At 41.9% G+C, this 24,681-nt stretch overlaps 1 protein-coding gene and 1 long non-coding RNA gene across 3 annotated transcripts in view; both read right to left on the reverse strand.

Annotated features, from left to right (window-relative positions):
* CRIM1 (cysteine rich transmembrane BMP regulator 1) overlaps positions 1-24,681 on the reverse strand; it is a 187,717-nt gene that overhangs the window by 141,514 nt on the left and 21,522 nt on the right. Inside the window, exon 2 of the mRNA XM_044772230.2 lies at positions 6,846-7,019. Coding sequence (XP_044628165.2) covers positions 6,846-7,019 — 174 coding nt within the window. The remainder of the gene's footprint in view (positions 1-6,845; positions 7,020-24,681) is intronic.
* LOC106826643 (uncharacterized) lies at positions 23,067-24,258 on the reverse strand. Of its 2 annotated transcripts, XR_011504105.1 has the most exons (4): positions 24,156-24,258; positions 23,728-23,757; positions 23,485-23,621; positions 23,067-23,258 (listed from the first exon to the last, which is right to left on the reverse strand). It is a non-coding gene; the product is annotated as an uncharacterized lncRNA (long non-coding RNA). The 2 variants fall into 2 exon arrangements; XR_006528985.2 differs by lacking the exon at positions 24,156-24,258 and having other exon boundaries at positions 23,728-23,941.

Raw genomic sequence — 24,681 nt, forward strand, 5'->3', positions numbered from 1 at the left:
CGTTCTTTCTCTATGCTCACAGAGCCCCCAGAGCTTTCTGCACCACAGTCACTGCACACAGGTCCTTTCATCTCACTTTTGGTGTGTTACCACTGCCAGTCACTTTTTCCCTCCATTATGCACATTTCCTAAAAATGTTCATACTCCTCACATCACTTATGTACTCAAAAGTCATCAACAGCAGCACACTCTCCCTGGGAGGATGACTCACAAATCCTTATCTCCAGCCCAGATCTCTCTCTGAGTTCCAGACCCATCTCTCATCTTCCTCTTGATTCTCCATAGATACCCCAAACACAACAAAACAAACTCAATAGCCACCTCATCCAACCTCCCACGAAGCGGCTCTCTTTGTATTCCACATTCTAATCAAGGACATCCTCATATAGCCTGACCATGGTGCCCCCTAAGCATCTACTTGGCCATCACACCTCCCAAGCATCTATCTTGACAATCACTCCCTCCTCCCCAAATCTGGAAATCTTCCTCTTCCTCATCCTCCAAAGTCAATCAGCCATAAAGCCTGCTAAACTGACCACCTCCATTCCCTCCTGCCTGTACCCTTCTGTTCATCCTCTCTTTTCTGTCTCGAAGGCTGTTCTTAAGTCCTCCTTGCCCTTCTGTTGAGCCGTCCAACACATTCCTCAGAGTTGGACTCAATTCTCAACTCCTCCACAAAGCCTTCCTTGATTTCTCCATCTTAGGAATCAGAGCAGGTCTTATTTGGCCACTCAACCGATATAAGATAATGATATAAAGTAACACGTGCCGATTTCTGATTATCTATCTTTTCTCTAAAATATCTCGTAGAGTAAAAATAAAAAATAAGTACAGTCTCAAATTATAAACCATTTATAAAATGCAAAAGCAAAGCAAAAGCAAAGGAGGAATTTCTTAAGCACCCAAGTAACTTCCTCCTTCTGCTGCTTGTGCAGCTTCAAATAGGAATAGATCGCACATAATCTATACTATTCCAGTAACCCAGATGATGTGTGATGCAGCAATGCCTAAAAAGTATATTTAAGAATACATTTTATAGATCGCACACAGGTATCCCTTTCACTATTCTCTGCCTGGTGATAAATCTGTGTGAACTGGGTTGATTTTATTTTTTTTATTTGCATATGGAGCTATGCAGGTATGAATGCTACTTAGTGAGTTAATTACATCAAAAATTATTTAAGTGACAAACAGCTCTACTAGGATGTCAAATTTAATTTGTCCAAAACAAAATTCTTGAGTCTTCCTTAAATCTGCTCCTGCTCCTATTAAAGGGCACTACCATTTGCTCAAACTCAAAATCTAAGAGTACTCCTTGATTCCTCTTTCCCTCACCCCCACCTCCCAATGAATCCATCAAAAGTCTAGGTCCAAATCACATCTCAGTTCCACCCATCTCTGCATCTCCAGATCTCAGGTCTGAGTCACCATTATCTCTTAGCTGAACTACTGAAAGAAGCCCTACCTGCAGACCGTTCCCATTCTTGCATCCTGCCAGCTTCCCCACAAGCCCCTTCTCCACCACCTTCATTTTTTAAAACACATAAATCAAGTCACATTGTACCTTATCACAATCCTTTAACAGCTTTCCTAAGTACTTATCACAAAAGCCACACACCTCACCATAATCTACAATGTCCCTCCCCCTCCCTTCCTCTCTCATTACATTACAGTCACACCAACCTTCCTGCTGCTTCTTGGTATTCCTTCAACACACCAAATTTGTTCTCACCTTAGAACTTGTGCACTTGCAGTTCCCTCTGCGTAGAATTCTCTCCTTTCAGATCACAAGTTTGACTCCTTCTTACAATTAGATTTCAATGCAAATGCTCTCCCTTCGTGGAAAACTTCCCTGACACCTGTTTCTAAAGGAATTTCCCCAGCAATCCCAGTAATTCTCTATCAGATCATCTTGATTATTGTTTTTCATAGTTCATATCATACTATATCATCTTGTCTTGCTCATTTTTTGGTTTTCATGTCATCCCTCCCCTTTTGAATATAAGCTTGATGAGAGCTGTATCTTCAGGCACTAGTACTGTGCCTAGTACATATCTGGCACTCAATAAATATCTGCTGGATGAACGAATATATAAATTTTTTCCAGAGTGTTTTACATTCTTCTTGAACTTGGCATGGTTTCATATTTCTGATTACTTCTTGAATTTATTATAACCGCTCTGAATTGTAATAATTTTTCTGGAAAATAAAAGTCATTTACCTCAACTTGGAGTCATATGTAAACTTAAAGGTCCAGCTTCTTCCCTATATCATGGAAGTCTTTGGTGTCAACTCTGACTACTAGTTACGAAGCCCAGAGTGGCCCCTCCAGAAAACCCTTGTGACAATTGCAGAGGCTGGTCCTGTTTTTGCCTCTCCTTTGGTCCTCTCCTCTGATGGTGCATCAGTTTAATTTCTGTGGAGCTCAGTACAGCATACACCAAATCAATGAAGACTAGGTAGTGTGGCAGAAAATGACGAGCTTTGTTAAGCTTGAGGTGGGATGACCTGCTGCTCATTCCCTTTATCAGACTTCCTCTTTTTCTTTGGAGAAATGCAGATGATTCTGACAAACCATTCTGTACAAAGCCACAGTGGGCTGTTATCCAGTATCCTATTTCCTCTAAATTTGTGATAAACTGATTTTATGGAGCTGTGCTCGTGTTTTTTAAGAAATAAAACATTTGGTAAAATCCAGGACCAACTTCTTTCCATTTAAACAAATGTAAGTAATACATAAGAACTTTTTTAATACCCAGAAATTGCCAGTATTCTTCATAAATCTATAAATATGAAATTGAAATGCCCTGCAATGGTTTCCACAAATGTTTTAAATGTCGTTGTAGTTAGGTTTAAGCTCACATTCAGAGTTTACTCCTACAGCATGGAAATGTGGATCCATGTGTTCTCATTATGCTCTGGCAAGCATACTATTCCTTCTGCCCCATCCCCAACACCACACACCTTAACACTATAAACTGCCCAAAAGCAGAGTCCTAAGAAGAAGGCTTTAACTACAACTAACTATTCACCTTCCCATAAGAGACCACCAGAACCAAGTCTAAATGTACCAGATCATCCATCGTCACTGGCCTCTTATCCTCACCCGGCTCTGCAAAATCACCCAGTCCCTGCAGAACCCTCCCTCCCAATCCTTCTACTGTGCCTTCTAGAACTCATGGGCTGTCATCACCCAACTCCCCTCCAGATGTACCCTTCACCTTCACGCTCTAATTGAAACCCCGGCTACTCTTTGTCCCTTGAAGTCTCTCAAGTGGAGATGGCATCATTTCTCACACTCCATAAATACTGGGAATGGGGTAGGTGTCTTCTTTGTTTTCACTGCCACTTTCAGATCATTCTTCCTTTTCCTCTTTAAAAGTAAAGCCCTGTTCACATGAAGCACATGCAATCAGATTATGTACCAGCCACACGGAGCTGTTGGATTTACCTACAGAACTTCTGGCTCAGTGTCTCTTCCCTGTTCCCTGTTTTTGTCTCCTTCCCAGCATAGACTGTACAGTCAATCACCATAAATACTCTCTTGCATAACCCTCAATCTCGGTGCCCTTCTATTTCTATCAGACTTACCAGGAAAAATCTTAACCCTGGTTAGAACCACTTCTCCAAAAACACTGCATCTGCACCAGGGCTGGAGAAAAGCACACAACTGTGCTGGCTAGTCTCCCTTCAAATTTATAACCACTAACCTCAAGTAAGCTGTCAGCACTAGCAGGCAACCCTAATACATTTCCCCTGTTAATTCACTTGTCTTCTCTCTGAGATAGCTACTTTGCATTTTCCTCTCCCACCTCCATTTTTCACACATCTCCTTCCACCTCAATGTCAGCTGACGACCTTGTTTTATACGTCTGAGAAATAGAGACAATTTTGCTCCTCTGCCTCCTCAAAGACTTTGCTCCTGCAATCATCACCTTTCTTCCATTATTGATTTCTCCCTTTTTACTAGATCACTCTTGTCATCATCCAAGCATGCTGTAATATCTCCTATATTTTCAAAACCTCTCTTGACCCTATATCCCTCTAAGACAACCACCCCATTTTTCAGTTCCACTTTATCACAAACATCCCAGAAGAGCTTTCCCATTTCTGCTACCTGCACTACTATTCTTCTACTATTTCAGGTTAGGAACCCTAGAACCATCTTTGTGTGTTCTCATCCCTCCCGTATCTGTTAGGGGACACTGTAGGTTCTTCCATCAAAATGACACGTAGCCATCTCTTCCTTGCAGGCTCCCTGCCACCCTCCAGCCCAGTCCCTTGTGGCACCACATCGAAGTAACTGAAACAGCACTCCAACGAGCCTCTTGACTGCAGGATCTTCCTTTGCTAATCCAGTCCACATCCCCTGACGGCCCCAGTCTGCCTAAGAGTGACTTCGCCATGATCTGCTTCTCTCTGCTCATAAACTGACAATGATTTTTGATAGCTCATATTACCAGGCTTAAGCCCTCTGCATGATTTTGAAGACATTTTATAATCTGATCCCATCCTGTCTCCCCATCTTTATTTCCTATTACCTACCAATATAAAACCTTGCTCTTTTAGACTAGTTTCCCAAGTGTCTTACAGAGAAGTCATGCAAATCTCACTCTACATTTTATTCTTTTGTCCACATCATTCTCCCTCCTGGAACCCATCGCCATCCAAATTCTAAACTTTTCAGACTCTACCTCCTCCACAACACCTTATCGTACAATTCCAGGTCACATTTTTTGGCCCTAAATTCCTATAGCATTCCAAGTCTTCATTGCCATTAATGACTTACTTACATACAGTACTATACCACCACTAATTCTTTTATATGCAATATATACTGGAATATAAGTAGAGCTTTTTCCTTCAAAATTGTTTCTCAGAAAAGGAAAATCCCCTAATACTGACTTTTTACAAGATCTCAAATATGGCAGGGTGCTGTATTGTTAAAAACAAAGTACTATTTGTAGAAGACATATTAATCTTAAATGACCTCAACCAATCCTACTTTGGGATTATATAGAGCCCATCTGACAAAATCAACTAAAAAAAAAGGTAAAGAAATTTAATCAGCTACAATAATTATTCCTAACAGAATGATCTCAAAAACTGGAAGTGTTGGATCTCATAACAGCCCTTTTGGAATCACTTTAAAAATCAATGCAGTTAATCTCCGAAGTGTAAAGATCATAAATATCCACCTAACTAATTAAAATGCAACTGTCCTAGTTTTATGTGAAAAGATAGAATGTTTTGGAACAAAACTTCTTGTGATGAAACTTAGATTCAAAATCTGCTGCATCAAACAATTTAGATGGTAGTGAAGAGGGTGTGCTCGCAAATGAGGTTAAATGACCTGGAAGGCAGCCCAAGCAGAGACAGTCACAGTGATGCATTTAAACATTTGAATAAGACAGTTTTGTGAAATATAAGAACGACAAAAAGTAATCATCTAAAGTGCTGTATTATTTTCTATAATGTGACTCTAAATATGTATAAATAACTAAATTAATTATTTAAATCGACATTTGATCACTTCATCTATATCCCTGAGAGTTTATACATTGAAACTGGCAAAATACTCTTTGTTGGTGGGCAATGGGGTAGGCACAGGGGTGAGCAAAGAGCCACAAGACAACAAAAACGAGTTAGGTAACTGACTGTGTTGACTAATGCCATGATGTAGTTGAAAGAATACATGGTCAGTCCCAGGCTTCTTACTGATGGAATGTGTGGAGCTCAGTTTTCCAATTTTCAAATTCAAGGACTAAACTAAATGTCATCTAAGGCCCTTTGCAGTTCTACAATTTTATTTCTATTATTTTCTACTATATTCTCTCTTAATGATTCAGAGAATTGGTAAATACGAAGAGAAATAGGATTTTAGAGCTACCACAAATTTCCTATTCTTTACTACCGTTTAATATCACTTGGAAACTTATTACAAGTCAAAAACTTCAGTCCTGCACTACTGCCCTTATAAGCTTGATTTTGGAACTCTTAGGTACACCAAACTATATTACCAACCTCTCCATCTGAGAACGGCATCATTTTAGCAATAAAGGTGTATTTAATGTTTCGTTCAGTCCTCTTTCTCCCCCAAAAGGAACTTGGAGCTAAGAGAGAGTTCAATGCTGGCCAGGGTCAGGGCTAAGACCCAAGCCCAGGCCTTACCCTGTGTTAATTCTGGTTGCAAGCCATGGCATCAAGCTCTGGGTATGCCCCTTGTGATTACTATAGTTATGAATCATATTTTAAGTCCTCAATCTTGTGTCTAGGTTTTATGCATGAATGTACAAAGTTACAGGCCACATTAATATAATTTTCTTATTTTAATGTAATTCCTGATTTTATTCCGTGGGTGAAATGCCCAATAATCCATCCACAGCTATGTGATTTTGCCCCCAAACCAACCTAAGCCTTCAATCCTCACTGCACAATTCTCCCATCTCTTCTAAAGAGATGCACTTGCTTGCCAGAGGAGTTGATTTCTAATTAGCACTCTCTTCATGGAGTACCATCCTATGGTAAATCAAGCGGAATGGACCTGGTGACAACAGATGCTGATCTCAAGCACACCACTTGTGAAATCATCCATTATGCAGAGGTGACCTAGGCAAGCTGGCACAAACCACCACAGCAGGACCACTCCATGGCTTCCAAGAAACACACATGTGCATGTGCACACACACCATCACATCAGCATCTGGTCAACTTTATGCATCTTGTTTGGGATTACAAAAGCTACCAATGTCTGTAAGCTTGTCTCTGCCCTTTCAAGCTCAAATACTATCACTGCTCAGAGTTACACAATACTAAGGCTTACAATTGCAAAAATCAGTACTTACCTTCAATCCTCTTCAAAGCTGAAAGGCACATATCCTTCCTTGGAAACTCAAAGGGATTGTTGCAAGTTCGAATGGTGTCACATTCACATTTCCCATTGATTATATTGCAGCCAGAGACAAGGTTTTCATTGCATGGTTCAAAACCAAGCAGCTGGTCATCATCCCAGTTCTCATCTGTAAAACAATTAACAATCACATCATGTTGGCTTGTTAGCTTCATTCAAAGGTCTGTTTGAAGGCAAAAATGTACAAGGATGTCAAGATTAACGTCCAATTTTGACACCTCAATTTACAAAAGGCAGTCTGGCTGCAATTTTACAAATGAATGAAACCCAACCTCCTAATAAGTGAGAAGACTGGAATGCAGCCAGACACATAGACATTAAATAGCTATATACACAAACATTAGTGATCAACAACCACTACACCACTACTTCTCTTATATGTTATTACAAAAACAGCTGAGATGCCTTTAAACTTCTTAATTTTAAACAAAGATTCCTGGATTTTCCCACATTCAATAGAATTACAGAAGTCACATTTGTCAATCTATAAAATTATTCCCCAAAACCCCACAATGTTTTACTCCATCTGGTAGAGACTAGTTTCAGGTTTGAAACAGCTCTGCGACTTAATGCATTAAGGCAGTTAATAAACATAAGAAGTCAGACAGCACCAAGAGACTCAAGAATGGAATACAATGGTGGAGATCCCCTCCAATACATTTCAGTACAGATGCTAATGTCTATCACTGCCCACAACCCAAGCCAGAGATGACAGCAAAACTAAGGGTTCCAGCCTAGTGAGATGAGAGGCTGAGTTAGTCGAATTTTGAAGCTGAGACCAAAGCAGTGTTCTGGACACCAAATGGAGTAGACTGTAAGAAATAAAGTAGATCTTAAAACCAGCTTTCATGGGATGCAGCTCAGGCAAATGAAACAAACGTGACAGAACTGCAGGCAAGCTCAATTCTTAATAATATTCCTCATAGCTGAAACACCTCTTATAGGAAGCCAGACTATTTCTCTATGAATCTCTGAGATATTATATGGGTTTTTCCCCCTCTTAACATTATCTTTAATAAATCTTTTATCGCACCTTAACTGGGTACTGTTAAATAGTAAACATGTTTCTGATAACCATATCTGGAGAGAATTTTTTAAAGCACTTGAATTTAAGATACCTCAAACCTGGTGCTCAAACTAAGGCAGGTATAAAGCCATCTTAAGTATGTGTTTTCATAGAAGACAGTGCAAACAGATGGCTATGGTTTTTATAGGGCCAACTTTTACATCTCGTGACGTCACCGACTTACTGCCTAAGTTAGGCAAAAGACTGATCTCCTTCACTAAAATAAATAATTTTCTTGGGGGGGGGTGGGCGGGTCTTTAGAAGGACATCATTTACAACATAAAGAGCTTCAGGGCGATTGATTCTCTGAAGAGAGAGAATAGAAAACCTCCTGTGTGCTGATTTCAGGAGATCAGGCTCAGTGATTGGATCAAAGCCTCAGCTCTTAGCAAAACGATTTTAGAAGTTTACACAAAAACAAAATTTATCTGTTTCAAAATTTGTTTTCCTATTCAGCCTGCATCTGGTCCTTAGAAATAACATGTATATAACATGTACACACACAAAGGTACATTCCTACCTTCAAGACAACAGCAAAAGTACTAAATTACTCTGACAGGAAAACCAGAAAGAAATATATTGAAACAATTCAATACAGAAAACTAGGTGACAATTTAATCTTCAGCTATTATATATAACAAAACGGTGCATCTAAATGATTTCTTATCTCTATTTAATTGTTGACATACTGACAGGACCACTGGCCTAATCTTGTACTGTGAAACTTGCCATGAAGGAGTTTTTCTAACTGTATATTCAAATTCGTAATTCAAAGATAGTTCAACCCTAGAAACTTAAAAACACGTAAGAAATTCAAGTAACATTTGAACCACAGAAAAAAATATATTTCTCCTCTTTCCCATCATATGCTGAGAAGAAATTTTTATTACTATTTTTGTAAATATGTGCAGTTATTGTATCACCAAATTGAGTGGATTCTACTGCACAATTTTTTCCAAAATAAACATCCCTTCCCTCCATTAACGGGAACTCCCTGAAGACCTCACTCTCCTGAACTATGGCAATATCTTCTAATATGTCTCCCTGCCACTGTGTCTTGTCCCTTTACTACCCCATTCCCCACACTGTCATCAGAATCATCTTCCTCAAAAAACAAATCTGCTCAGTGATTCTCTCTTGCCACCAAGAAAAAGTCCAAACTTCCTATTGTAGAATATAAGATTCTTTATGGTATGGCTTGTACATATACCTACAGACTCATCTTTCACCAATCCCTCCGACATCCTAATGCTCTAAGCACATTGAGATACTCACTACAAACCCTAAATCATTGCTTCCATGTGTTTGCTCGTGGAGTATCATCCACCTACAACACTTCCTTCTCTTCTTTCCCTGATAACTCCTACTCATCCTTCAAGACCCAGTTCAAATGTTACCTCTTTGAGAAGTCTTTTCCAGCTATGAGCTGCTCCAACCTCCATGCTCCCATAAACACCTGCACAGACCTCTTGTCCCCTATGGTAATAGTTCAACATAAATCAAACTTCCCCACTAGGCAAAGAGTCCTCACAGGCTGGATCCAGGTCTTATCCAATTTTGAACCCCTTTAATCCCAGGACTTAGTATAGTGTTCAATAACTGGATGGATAGATAGATTTTCATGTTGCTGGGATGGTCAATGCTTTTTTCCCCTTTTTTTTTTTGTACCAGAAAGTCTTATTTAAAAAAGTTGTGTGTGTGTGTGTGTGTGTGTGTATACATAATCACAAAGAAAATCATGCTTCAATATAAAGAAAATGTTTCCACAACAAAAATCTTATTTAAAAAGCTTATTAGTAAAGCATTAACGAAGCACACATTTTAAAGAAATGCTTGGATGTGTTTTGGCACCTTTCCCTTTCACTAGGAATCATCTATCACTAGTCTCTTTCCCAGTTCAGCTCTAAGACTTCAACTTCTTATCACCTGGCTGGCATCGACAGTCCTTCCAGGAGTCCACCTCAGAGCCAAACTGTTTTCACTGCCAGATGCTTTTCTCTGCCTCCCCCAGGAAGCCCATTTTCCCTGAGTGTGGGATCAGAATTAAAAGGCAACCTGCTCTCCCTGGCTCCTTACTGTTTTCTGCTTCACTCTCAGCAGAAGCCTCCAGGCAGCAGCAGCTGTGCCAGAAGATGTACAGGTAAGCCTGACCGCCCCCCAGGACACGTCACAGCCACCACGTCCAGTCAGGAAGCACCTGACTCGGAAGCCAAAAACGTCTTATATGCTTTCTTTTCCTTTCTGAGAGGAAACTCTTTCAATTCTATGCCCCCATCCTAATCAAGACTTTGTTTTTCCTCTTGGCAAACAGTTCCCTTAGCAACCACTGTTTTATAGGATGGAGTACAACATGCTTCTGAGACAAATGCTTTTATGTTCTTCTATTACAGAACATTATACTTTAAAATAATTTAACAGCCAACCAACAGGGATTGAAAGCAAAAACTTAGTAGGTTTTGATTGCAGAAATCAAATCTGAGCCCAACGGTGTTGCTGACAGCACTTGGCAAATTCAATGTTTTTAAATCTCTCTTTTCCTAAGTAAATCCACATATACAGCACAAGGATCAAGGTTCTGATTCTCTGACACAGTTCCTAGTTTCTCCTTGGACTGGTTGAGGGTGAGGGGGAAAAAGGAGTTAAAAACAGGAGTACTGCCTTTTAATTCTTTATATCAACTAGTTTTTTTCCTGGTCCTCTCCACGTGACAAGACGTAACCTCCTAGCCTGAAAGTTCAAGACAATAAAGATACCTCTGCAAATGTATTCTTAAATAAAACCCTTAGTTTTAGTATAATGAATGATTCTGCAAATGCATGTTTTGTTTTAAAAGCGCACATGTGGTACCAAAGCAAAAACACCTGCACTTCCAACAGCCACATGCAGTCTTATCCTGGACTTGGTCTTCCTGCTCCATAAAGGATCTTCCGATATTCTTGTTGATGGCTGAAATTCCTTCCTTCCACATTTTGCTATAACAGATTTTAAATGCCAAGGCTAGTTAGAAAGGAGTTTCGATCCTGAGACTAGGAAAGGGGGCATGGAGAAAAAGGATGCGAAGGAAGAGGCGTCTCAGAAGATGCACAGAGACACACCCAGCTCCAGATCTGGGAAGCAGCTGCTCTGGGGGATACATGTCTCCCATGCCCCAGAGCTCTAGAAACAGGCCATGGCAACCCTGGCCTGACGGGTCCTCTGTGCCCTTCAAAATATCCTTCCATCTGCTTGTCGGGGTCTGAAATTCCACTAACATGGAATAAAACGTTTCAGGTGTGACTGCACTTACTGGACAAAGCACTGTGTGTTCATCTGAAATCTGACTTCCTGAAGGCCAAAGGCAGTTGTACAGTCAGAGCTTTTCTACCTTGTACCAGCGTAGGTTAGTGGAGTTTACTCTGAAGCAAGATATAGCTGCACCCTGTTATGTGGCAATCCACTTACCAGAAATATGCTATAGCAGATATTAAAAAGCAAGAAACAAATTCACAGTACACACTCAGAGGCTCACGGTAATGGAATTCTGTTGGCAGAAGAGAGGCTTCTGGGAATATATATCAAATTAATTCTCCAGCTGTTCACATATCCCTGTGGCTACAGTAAGATGCAAATAGCTAATACTGGCATCTCTTTCCATGCCAGCCTAGAAACTCCAGTGCAATGTAAAATTGCTGCTTTAACTCCCCCAGCTCCCGGCTGGCTGTTATCAGGCATTCAGTTTTGCTCAAGGAGGAAACTAATGCAGTGAGCTTTCATTCTCTCTGCTTTGAGCTTAAGGTGGATGGTCCAAAAGCTGGTGCTTCCCTCTCCCTCTCTTCCTTGCGCTGTAATCAGTGCAAAGCAGGAAGGACAAAATTATAGTTATCAGTAGAAATGATTCATGTTGCAAAAATTTGTTTTACAGGCATTTCCACAAAGTGAAGCTATGATAGGCATATGTAACTATACACCAAAATGGACAAAGCCTGAATTCAAAACAATGGAAATATTAAAATATGCACATAAATAATTTTTTGAAGACTAACTCTTAAACTGATGCAAACCTCTAAATATATAACAAACATGACCACTGATTCATATTACGTTCAAGTGAGGAATTCTTTGAAAAACAAACAGCACTGATGCAATTTACTAAATCAACTTACAGTAAAATATTTATTAATGATAAGCAAATGTTCCACTGCTGTAATTTGTTAGACTCCTTAGCAACACGACTAACAGAGAACCAGAGATGAACTATAGAATGTAAACTCATTCATTCATTCATCCTTTCTTTTAATCATTCATTCCTCAAACAGATGTTGCTATCTATTATACATCAAAAACTGAGCAAGGTGCTAAGGATTCAAAATACTAGGAAAGAGGAGTTTACAGTACAATTTTCCATCATTCTAACCAAAATCATACCAAGTATGTGAATAAAATGTTTCTAGGAATCCTGAAACAGGAAAAGGTTAAGTAAGGGAAGGATAATTTCCTTTTTGATAGCAGGAAGCTGGTGGGGAACAGAGAGCAGCATAAGAAAAGACAAGCATAGGGGCCGGCCCTGTGGCTGAGTGGTTAAGTTTGAGCTCTGCTGCGGCGGCCCAGGTTTCGCCAGTTCGGATCCTGGGCGTGGACATGGCACCGCTCATCAGGCCACGTTGAGGCGGCCTCCCACATGCTACAACTAGAAGGACCTACAACTAAGATATGCAACTATGTACCGGGGGGATTTGGGGAGATAAAGCAGGAAAAAAAAAAGATTGGCAACAGTTGTTAGCTCAGGTGCCAATCTTAAAAAAAAAAAAAAGCAGTCTCTCCAAAAGAAAGGAATTCATGAAACAAGAAGAAAAGATAAGGAGACTGGGATTACAGAACCCAACTCTCCTATTTTATAATTCTGCCTAAATCAGGAACCATCCACCTTAAAGTAGATATAGAAAAACAGCCCAGAAGAGGATCAGTGTCACAGGAGACCACCACCTTAGCTCTGTCATTAGTTCACAGAGTGACCCTGAACAAGACATTTGGCCCTCTAGGCTCCAATTTCTTCATTACTAAAATGGAGGTGTAATGGATAATTTGTGAGGTCCCTTTAGACTTTATCCTCCTGTTTCCTTATTCCGGCATCTTTGTTGATAATGTACAATGACAACAATTTACTGGGAACAGCATGAGAGAATCATACGCTCAGGGCGGTCATAATTTAAATTTAAAATAGTTTCCCATCATCAGACCTGTTTGAGGTTTGGAAAACGGTCACTGTGCGCTGTCAGGCAAGCCAATGGTGCTTGTAACATAACAATTCTAGCACCTCCCATCCTCAAGGATTCACGAGCTGAGGTCTCAATTTATTAAAACAGGATTGGCCATGAATTGATAACTGTTGAAGCACTGTGTCATTATACAACTGTCTCTACTTCTGTATATCTTCAGAAATTTCTATATAAAGGTTTTATTTCAAATGGGAGAGGATTATGGAAAGTCAGTCAAGTACTTAAAAATGAAGAACAGAAATACCACACATCAAAACTGATGGACACAATCAATGCAACAGAGGTAAAAGCAACATAAAAAACTGGTTCTTCAAAAAGCTCATTAAGACATCTGATAAATGGCTTATGATTAACAGTCTCATTCAGCATGTTAACTCATCCAGGTAATTTTACAAAGAAGTATTTTTTTCAATCAGTTTCTCTTTAATGGTTTTAGCAGGAAGTTACTCAAAGTCAGATATTAAATAGTTACATTTCTGAATTTTTAAAAATAACCAAGACAGGTATTTGATTGCTCATGTAAATTTTTCCCTAGCTACAATTAGCGTGACTGTGCCTATGGTGTAGAACTCAACTCCCTTACATTTCCTCTGCTTTGAGATTGGATCCCAATATTTTTTAAGAAACTTCTCAGGCCTTCTCCCCTGGCCCACGTTTGTGCAGTGTTTGATTGGCCTTCTGTCTCAGGTATGTGTCACATTAAGCATCACAGTCTTCTCTGAGCTTGAATGTCCATTAAAACATGCACTCCATGTTTAGCCAGCTTCAAAGAACATCAGTTTTCAGTTACCAACTGTACCACTGCTTACAAATTAATACGTCTTGAAGGAAAAATTACCTTGGAGAAGTGCTTAATTGTTTCACATTTCTTCTCTTCCACTAGATACTCTAAAAGCCATCCTTGAATTAAGCCAGGGGATTAGCCATCCCTTAGGTACCTGGCTCCCAGTGTCCTATTTTCCTACAGAGGTACCTTCAGTGTACGGAGCATCCAGCGAGCGGCATTATAAGAACAGCCCTATCTCACTTCTTAAGGATATGGAGTTGGGAAGCAATGGTCTACAAAATAAAGTCCAACATCTGGCCATTCAAGTCTTTGGCATGGAACACAAAGCCTGTTTTGATTTGATCCCAATCCACCTCTTCAACCTCATCTCCTCCACTCTTCCCCCTTACTCTAGCAGTACTTAATGACTATGTGCTGCCTAAATGACCCAGCCTCCTTCATGACTCCATGGCTTTGCACAAGCTGTTCTCTCTGCCTAGAAAACTTCTCTGTACCTGCTTTGAAAACTCCTACTCAGTCTTTAATACTTTCTCCAGGTTTCATCCACGCTATAGGGACTGAATTCAGTATTATCCCCTCTGTAGGACTTCTATTGTGTATCTATTAAATTTCTTTCATTTATGGCAGTATAATGAAATTGCTCATCTAATTTCCTCCACCAGAAAGTGAGTTCTTTAAAGCTATGGATCTAGTTTTACTCTTCTTTTTCATCACTGGGTTAGCAGAGGGCTTAGAAAAATAAGTATCTACAGAAGGAATGAACAGGAACAGGAGGTTAGAGGACAAGAGGACTTGAATGTAAGCAAAGTAACTGAATTTTCAAGTGCCAAACTTTTTTTTTTGTGGAAGATTAGCCCTGAGCTAACTACTGCCAGTCCTCCTCTTTTTGCTGAGAAAGCCTGGCCCTGAGCTAACATCTGTGTCCATCTTCCTCTACTTTATATGTGGGATGCCTACCACAGCATGGCGTGCCAAGCAGTGCCATGTCTGCACCCAGGATCCGAACCAGCGAACCCTGGGTCGCCGAGAAGCAGAATGTACGCACTTAACCACAGTGCCACCGGGCCGGCCCCCTAAGTGCCAAACTTCTTCTGGAAAGTGAGTTTGGTGGTAGGAGAAGAAAGTCAATTGTTTAGAAATAACTGAGAAACATCTTTGGATCTCAGTCTTCCTACCTGTAAAATATTAATACTAACTCAAGTTTTCTCTTAACCTCAACAGTGTATTAACCAACACTTCCACACATCAATAAATATTTATGACATGTCAAATGAGTGAACATATTCCTCAACGATGTTAGATAAATAAATAATAACTTAAATAATAAACTCTATTATCTCCCTTTCTACCACTTTCATCTATCATGACCATAATTAGATAATATGACACAACTTAATGCTTCTTGCCAGAAAGGTACTTGTGGATATGAATAATGCACAGTACCATTTGATAAATATTAATGTATTCTCTAACCTAAAATGTTAGTCAAATGACCAACAACAAAAACAGCAGACTAGATACGGGAATGCCTTTCTTCTCGATTGCACTCATCCAACAGTGTGAACCACTACACTGAAAAGAAGAAATGTGACCAGAATGTCAAACAAACAAGAATAAAACGAAGACGGTGTTTTGAAAACAAGCACTTTGAAGGACATAAATTTTTCATTATACTAGCTGAACAGTTAGCACAGATAATGAAGCGCATTTCACCCCCTCCCCTGCCCCCGAGATGAATCTTCTGAGAACAGCTAACATTCACTGAGCCACATTTTTATGCACAGAGACCATACTAGGCATTTTCCACAGATTAGCACATTTAGCTGAGGAGAGAAGCTAAGCAACCTAGGTCTGAATTCCACACTGACCATCATCAAGCGGGCAACAGGAGGAATGAAGAAACAGGGAAGCGAGGTCGTCAAAGGGTTGGGCGATATTTCCAGTTCAAGTGAGTCCAGAGAAGCTGAGCATCAGGAAAAAGGGAAGGAACACTGCTATTTTTCCCATCTCTGGAGAAGCCCATCTAGAGAGAGTATAGCCTAAAGACCTTCTGCTGATGGTCATTACCATGGGGCAGGCAGAGGGCTCTCTATGACACCTTCTGATCCAAGACAAACGGAGTTGCAAAAGCACCTTTGGAAACATCAGAACTGAAAATTCAACAATATAAACATGACCCCAACTATTCCACCATCCAGGAAACAAGGGCTTCTTTGTTAAGGCAACAATGCCTTCATATACAGCAACTCCTGAGGGGCAAATAAAGATTTTTAAAAGGTGTAAGGATCTGTAAGCAGCATTACGGAACCTTTCAGGATAATAATTTTGTGAAATCAGGTGGCAATCGATTGGAAGGAATGGTTTTACACATCAGCTTGAGCCACTGCTGGGAAGTTTACCTTAACAATTTATCTGCATTCTTCAAAGTAAACCAAGTGGAAGACGATAAGAACCGAAAGAGTGATCAAGTTTAATTCTAATAACTGTATTTCTAACTGATCTTTCCACTAACTCCAGTACTGTTCTACAAAGAAATATCATCCAGAAATATCATGCCTAAAAACCCCAACCTTTAAATTCTTCTGTGAAGCACGTTTATCTCTATGTTTGATCTTACTTATTTTCTACACCCTCCATGAATCTCCTGCTCTCTGGTCCTGGCGACAAAGCACAATTTGCCAACAATATTCAATGAACACTTTTTTTGTGTGCACGGTTGACAATTTCCTACTGTTACCCAGCTTCATCATCAGTGAAAGTTTGAAGTATATGTCCAGATCTTTTTTCCCAAAAACGTCATTAAAATCCACATTGCTACCAAATATTTATGTGGGAAGTGCTATAAACTGGAAATGAGAATGAGAGACAGCTGTGGCCTATTAAGAAACCTCATGGGGCCGGTCTGGTGGTGCCACTTCGGCATCCTGGGATTCACGGGTCCAGATCCTGGGCACAGAAGTACACATGGCTCATTACGCCATGCTGTGGCGGTATCCCACATACAAAATAGAAGAAGATGGGCACAGATGTTAGCTCAGGGACAACCTTCCTCACCAAAAAAAAACCAGAGAAACCTGATGCAACACAGGGTCTGTCTCATGTTTAAAGGTATCAAGTCCTTGAAATTCAAATTCACTCTAGAACTCTCTACCTAGAAGCAAATGTAGATTAGGGGACAATAAAAAGCAGGAGTCTCGTCTTAGGGTATGTCAAGAAATGAATATTAATATCATGGGAGGACTACGGCTTACACAGCAATGATTTAACCTCTAAGATTCGTGTAAAATAAATCATACAAGTAAATATAATAAGACCACAGAAAGATTAAGAAATCTTAAAACCATGTTTGAAAAATACGTTTGCATATTTCTCACAAAACAAGTTTCCTTTGCGTAGTAATCAAACCTCTACTCCAACAGACACCAAGCTGTGAGTCATGTGGTACTCAATTTGAGGGTCTCAGTGATGACAAAGCTAACAGTTAAGAGTATCCAAAAATCGTTAATGGCGCCCGTCTGCCTGTAGGATCAAGTCCGACCCCTCACACTGACAAATGAGGCCTGTGCCTGGCCCCAGCTGACCTCCCCGTTACTTCTCACTGCACAGCCAGCACCTCTTCCCTTCCCAGGCCACTGAAGCCTCCGGGCCTTCGCACTCGTGTCCCCTCCACGAGCGCCCTCCCCCAGGCATGGGCCCAGTTCACACGCCTGCGCTCCTTAAGGTCCCAGATGAAACACAACTTCTCGGCAAGCTTTCCACAACCACTCTATTTAAAACCGCAAACAAATACCACTGTGCAGCCCTGCGCCTTTTCTCTGCTTTATTTTTCTGCACAGCACTTATCTCCTCTTGGCGTGGTACATGGTTTATCTACTAATTTCGCTCATCTTGTCTCTCTCTACCAGAAAGCCCCAGGTTGGTAGGGATTTTTGTCTGTCTTGTTCACAGCTGTATCTTCTGCCCCTGGAACAAGGCTTAGCGCACAGTAGGTCCTCCATAAATATGTACTCAGTCAGTCTACATTGCATTTTCACTTCGATGGGCCTTTGCTGATTCCACTTCCTCTGTGGAAGCACAATCCTTCCTTCCCTGTTCACCTAGAAATCTGCTACTATCTTCCTGTGCCCACCCGAAATGTTTCTCAAGAAAATCAAGGTTTGCTTGATTTTCTCCTACCCGCAACACTTCACTTATCGCAACACTTCACTTATCCCAGGGCATTGCAGCTGCTTGTTTGCAACTGGATTCTGAGCTTCTTGGGGGCAGAAACGGTGCCTCCCTCATTTCTACAGGCACTCCACGCTGAGATGGTGCACAGCAGGCCTTAGTCCGCTGACTGGAGAAAATGAATGGTAAACTGGAGTAGGTGACCACTCTCCGAGTTAACACTCAAGAAAAAAAAAAAGCAGCAGCTTTAAAGATATTCTGCACATATGTAAGATTCAGGTTTGCTTAAGTTCTTCAATACTTATGCACTTATATTTATTACTTTTCTGGAATGTTTGAGATGCAGAAAAATAAACTTTATAGTAATTCATGCCTAGCAGGGACTTAGGAAGCAGGCACCTTTCAGGTATTTTAAAATATAGCGTATGGGGCTGGCCTGGTGGTGTAGTGGTTAAGTTCACACGCTCCACTTCGGCAGCCCAGGGTTTGGAGGTTTGGATCCTGGGTACGGACCTAGGCACTGTTTGTCAAGCCATGCTGTGGCAGACATCCTACATATAAAATAGAGGAAGATGGGCACAGATGTTAGCTCAGGGCCAGTCTTCCTCAGCAAAAAGAGGAGGATTGGCAGCAGATGTTAGCTCAGGGCTAATCTTCCTCACCAAAAAGAAAAAGATATATAGTGTCAAAGTTATAGAAAAATTTTATATATTTCTACATTTCAAGTTAAAACACATGCATGCAGAAACATACACATACAGAGAATAACTGATTTGCTTCCAAAAGGAAACATAAATACAACCCATGTGAGTACCCAGTCCTTTTTCCACATGCTACAGCAATATGTACTCCCATATGCAGTTAGGTAGGCAGATTTTTCAAGATCGTACTCCTGTAGTGTTATTCTATTTAAAGTTAGTCTTTAGAGTGTAAAAGAAGTCATCAGAAAATTGTTCAAATAATGAAACTCACAATTTGTGGAACTACACCAACCTTAACTCCTACCTGAAAGGTTAAATATTATTCCCTCTTAGGTTCAATACACATTTCAAGAGCTAATCATTTTTAGGATATAAAAGGAAATACCAAATGTAGTCAATTCCCAAAAGAGGCTCTGATGAAATCCATTTCCTATTTAGCTAACAATAAAGATCACCAATTTTCAAAGGATTAGCATGCATACAGATACGTAGCTTTAAAGTCACATATAAGCACTTAACGTGTTCTTTAATAATTCAGCTCTTTAAACACCCAAACGTAGAGAAGATCGGTAGGTTCTCAGGGCAGACCGTAAGATGCACACCTTGAGGAGTGAGACCTGGCCTGCTTACCTGCTGCCCTGCCTGCAGCATCCCACTGGGCCTCTCCTGGTGGCTTTCGGTATCAGTTGGGTGGAGAAAGGGGTGCCATAGACCCTGTTGTGCAGGCCCAATGAATGAGTCTAATGACCAAGACATTCCTACTCAGCATCAGGGCCACTGTTCCCAGGGCTCTGAACAACATCACGTGAGAAAGGAGGAAGGGAGATGAGCACCTTCACTTCAGACAGGATGGGGCATGACCACGGAACACTAATTATGGTCCAAGACACCCTGGGCACAGGAAGAGGCAACTGACTCGGCACACAGACTGCAGTCACAAAGGAAGGCTGATCCCTTCAGGTACGGTGGCAGTTAGTTCTCGCCTCCTTAACAGGTAGTTTCAGAAACACTGTGTCACCTATAGTTTCTATTCCTTTCCCACGAGCGTGGAATTTAATTTTAAACATCCCCAACGAAGAAAAGCTCGCTTGCCATTCTGGCAAACCTCACGTGCAGTTTGGCAACAGCATCATCTGCTCATGGTTTCACAAGGGCTTGCAGGAGGCGGTTCCAAGTCCTTGCTCTGCATCCTGGTTCTGCAACAGGCTTCAACTGGGAGGAAGCAGGGTTCCCTTATCCCAGAGGAAGGCAAGGAGCTGGGGGACACATCATCACGCTGCGGCCGGGCCTCAGGTTTTTGAAAATCATTTCAAGGGAGGTAACTGATCTGAGGGTGGTAAGGGGGGGGGTCCATCATGTGCAGCCACCCCCTTCACTAACCCTGGCTTGCTACGATTCTGTCTTGCCAAAAGTGAGCATGTTAAAAAGCACCGGGGGGGCCGACCCAGTGGCACAGCAGTTAAGTGCGCACGTTCCACTTTGGTGGCCCGGGGTTCGCCGGTTTGGATCCCAGGTGCAGACATGGCACCACCTGGTACGCCATGCTGTGGCTGGTGTCCCACATAGAAAGTAGAGGAAAATGGGCACCGATGTTAGTTCAGCACCAGTCTTCCTCAGCAAAAAGAGGAGGATTGGCAGCAGTTAGCTCAGGGCTAATCTTCCTCAAAACACACACACACACACACACACACACACACACACACAGAAAGCACCAGGGTCTCAGAACGGGGTGGAAGTTTCCTTAGGAAGGTCTTGCCCACCTTCTGACATACTTGGTTTCTAAGGTGAGAAACGTACATTGCTTCTTTCCATCCACCTCCTTCACCTTCATCATCTCCCACAAGTTTCCTCTGCCTTCTGGTCTGCTCCTCCCTTCTTCCCCTCAAATCCTCTCCTCACCCCAATTGCTCTGGGAGCTCACCCCCTGGGGCCCAGTACTCCCAGAGGCCCCCACCCATGGGCCTGGCCTGGGGAAACCCACCTATTCAGTTTGCCAGCCCAGTGTCCCTGCCTGCCTGGTCTCCTGTGCTGTGGAAGTCAGCTGGGCCTACTTGGGAAGGTCACACTGCCCAGCACTTCCTTTCCTTCCGTCCCACCCCAAGGCCATGGGGCACTCTTCCCCCCTCCCCTGAGTCCTTCCTGTTTCCCAGGCCAGGTCCATCCAGGACACTCAACTGCCAGGGGTCAGAGTGTCACATTCCAGTGGCTTCACACCCCCATGGGGAGGGCTCCAAATTCCTGCAGGGCGGGTAGAGATGGGGCAAGGAGGCGGGCATGGAGAGAAAAGTTCAGCAGAGGCCAATTCCCCTGCTGTGCCCACTACTCTGGGACCAAAGTCACCGGGTGAGGCAGGCAAGAGGGGCCCCAAGAGCTCCCTCCAGAGTGGGCAAGAGGAAGCCCCTCAACCTCTTTGGGTTCGGAAGGAAGAAGATGCCATCACTGAAGGCACAGCAGAAATTATACAAAACATTAAGAGAACACGATGAACTTTACGGGCCTCGTTCCTGAATCTGTAAAATGAGGGGGCTTGCCAGAGACACTTCTCTGAGGACCCTTCCAACTCCGTAATTCTCTGATTCCTGGTATAGCAACAGCTCTCTGACCTCAGTCATGTTCAAGATCTGATGTATTTTTGGCTAACAAACAGAATGCCACTTTTACTCAGAAGGCAGCCAAACTTCTTACCCTCCCAAGCACATTCTCCTCTTGCAATATTGGATTCCTTCGCCTCTGACTCAGTGTCTCGACTCTCTCGGTGTCTTTCTTGTGATCTCTGTGTCCTTCAGATTTTAACTCCATAGCGTCTGGGTTCAAAGCTCAGGCTCTGACCTCTCAGGGGCCTCCCAACTCCTCCTGCTTGCAGGGTCCCAGGCCTCATGGAATCAGGCTCTAGGATGTACGTCCCATAACGATCACCCTGTGGCGCTAAGGGCCGTGGCATGATGGGACTTGACAACTTGGGACCACCTGCACCCAAGGAGTCCAAAGCTCCCAAGAAGGGTGCTGGGAGCATCACTGCACAGCGCCCAGTGCTGAGCCCCTGAAACAGAGAAATCCTAGCCCACGGGAGGCAGAAGCTGTGAAGAAAATGAGGAACTAGAGCCCAACCTGGGCCCCGAGTAAACAGGTGAATGAGCCAACTGCAGTCTGGGCTCGGACCCCACTCCCTCCCAAGATAGTCAGGGTGACTGTCCTCTCCTGGGGCAGAGAGGAATAGAAGAATGTGGCTGGACTGGCATCCCCCCATACTGGGGACAGGACTCAGCCTGCTCTTCAGATACCTGACTGATGGGAACCGAATTTGAAAGGAAAAGAAAAGAGAGAGAGTGCTGGGGAGGCTGCAGAGAGGGAATAAATGAAGAGGAACCTACGTAGGGCTGCCATTCCTGTACCAGACAAAGTCATAAAAAGCATTTGTTAGCCTCTAAATGATACTCCGTAGAGAAACCACCCCTGAATGGTCAAAATCTGCCAACTGTACTTCAACTAAATGTCTATCTTTTCCCTTTTTTAAAAACCAACCATTGCTGTTAATAAATCCCTATGAGTAAAGTCTGACAGCAAAGACTAAGTCCGTGGGTAAGATGATAAAAATGGTCCTACGAAAAGGTATCCTGATGTACAGTCATCTCATTCTAAGCAACTGCTTTCATTGAAAAAAACAGAATTCCTGATCAATTACTACCTCCTTCTTGTCAAGCCAGGATTCAACACAGAACACTCCCTTTATTTACTAAGACCCAAACACTAGTGAAGAGAAGACGCTTTCTGCGTGGTGAATCATCTGGAACTAACTAGAAATTGGACTTTCTCCCCCCACGTACATACTATCCTTCATAAGAAAATGGTTCAGTGCTCTATTCAGTAAAACCTGCACCTTCCCGCCATGTGCCGGTCTCCCTGTACTGTCAGCAGACGGCTCTGCTGTTAGGGCTGATTCCTGCACATGCGCACAGGGCAGAACGACAGCAAAAGCAGTCGGATGGCCAACAAAGGGGGCTCTGCAACAGCGCTTCCTTTTATGAAGATCAGGTTTTAAATGGGCTGCTTCAATCTGGGTGAGAGAGACGTGAGAAAGAGGGAAGAAGGGAATCGTAGACGCCTCTCTTCTTTTTGTGAAACGATGAATTCTTCAAACCATCTGGTAAGATAATCTTGTCCCACAAGAACCAGACTACACTTGTTTGCATTGAAATAAATTTATTTTTTATTTTTTAATTTTTTTTATGCTTTATCTCCCCAAATCCCCCCTGGTACATAGCTGTATATCTTAGTTGCAGGTCCTTCTAGTTGTGGTAAATTTATTTTTTTTTAAGTTGGGTACCAGAGGCGGATTTGACTGCCAAAAAGATATTCTGGAATACACTGAGACCTAAAAAAAAAAAAAAGGAAATGTTATTAAAATGACAACAGGCAACATAAATGGCATTTAAAAAGGTAAGGCAAGGCATTTTGTTTGACTGAGTATGTGTGTGTGTTTGCTCAAAGCTCTTCCAAGTTCTCCATAAAGAAAAAGGATACTTAATACTGTTACAATTCTGTTACATAAACTGCTTTTAGAATCAATAAATATTTTTAGAATGAAAAGAAGCACTTACACACTGACAAAGGACTTCAGGTTCATGTTCTTGTCACCTTTGTGGACATGATCACTTTTTATAAACCATCTTTTCCAAATTGTAATCTCCAGGTTCTGGGTTAAAAACTCTTGTCTTTAGGATCACAGTCCCTGTCCCTATCAAGAGAACACAAAGATAAATATTCTTCAGTCCTTGCCACATGAACTATTATCAGCGTAAACTTTTTAACTAACTTTCTTAACTTAAAAAACAATGACTTACCTCCCCTCTGTGAGAGCTGTGGTCTTCATCCTGAGGACGGCCAAGACACTTCATCAAACCTGAGTGGCGGTGCCCCTTCCCCCACCATCTCATCGGGACCATTTGGGGACCATTTGTTCCTCTTATCGTAGATGAGCAGAAACTCTGAGAGTAGCCCTCAAATTCAGTACCCCATCAGCAAGAGGGAACAATCATGTCTGGCATACTAACCTGCCTGGGGGAAAATCACAAACAAAACCTCCTCACAAGCACCTTCCAGCCGTCCAGGTGATGTAATGCGAAGAAAATGTCCCATGAATTTACTTATTAACGTAAAACCCCATTTATTGAGCAACTACTACTTGCGTGGCCCCACGCTAGGCACTGAGTGGGCTAGGAAGAAGCAAGAACCTATTCATTTAAAGAGCATTTTTCTACCCATCTCCTACCTTAGAAGCAAACACAAGTTAGAAGGCAGAGCGATCCATAAGGAAAGGGCAGAGCCTCATTAACATAGCCATCCCACATGCTAGAGTTCAAAATGTTCCCGTAACAATGCTTACTGGAAATAAATCACCTCACTGAGCTGTTTTTCCCTTGCAAAGTTACCTTGGGAGCCAGTAAACATAGATTTCTGACTGGCCGGGTATGACAGGTCTGATTAATAAATCATAGGCACATGGTTATTGATACTGAATTTGGAACATCCTACTAGCCAGGCCCCCACCAGGGAGGGAATGTCTTATGCCTACAATGCTTTATTGCAAACAAATATTATTTTCATTTTATGGTAAGAAATGAACAAATCATTTCTCTACCTCTGAACATTACAATTACTCAACAAAATATTTAATAAGCACCAATTAGGTATAAACCATAGTGTTTAATGTGGAGGCACAAGTACAGCTGACACTTACTATATGCTCCCTATGTACAAGCCACTGTTCAAGAGATTTACACAGATGAGTCTGCTCA

This window comes from Equus asinus, chromosome 6 (genome assembly GCF_041296235.1).
Source record: "Equus asinus isolate D_3611 breed Donkey chromosome 6, EquAss-T2T_v2, whole genome shotgun sequence".
NCBI lineage: Eukaryota > Metazoa > Chordata > Mammalia > Perissodactyla > Equidae > Equus > Equus asinus.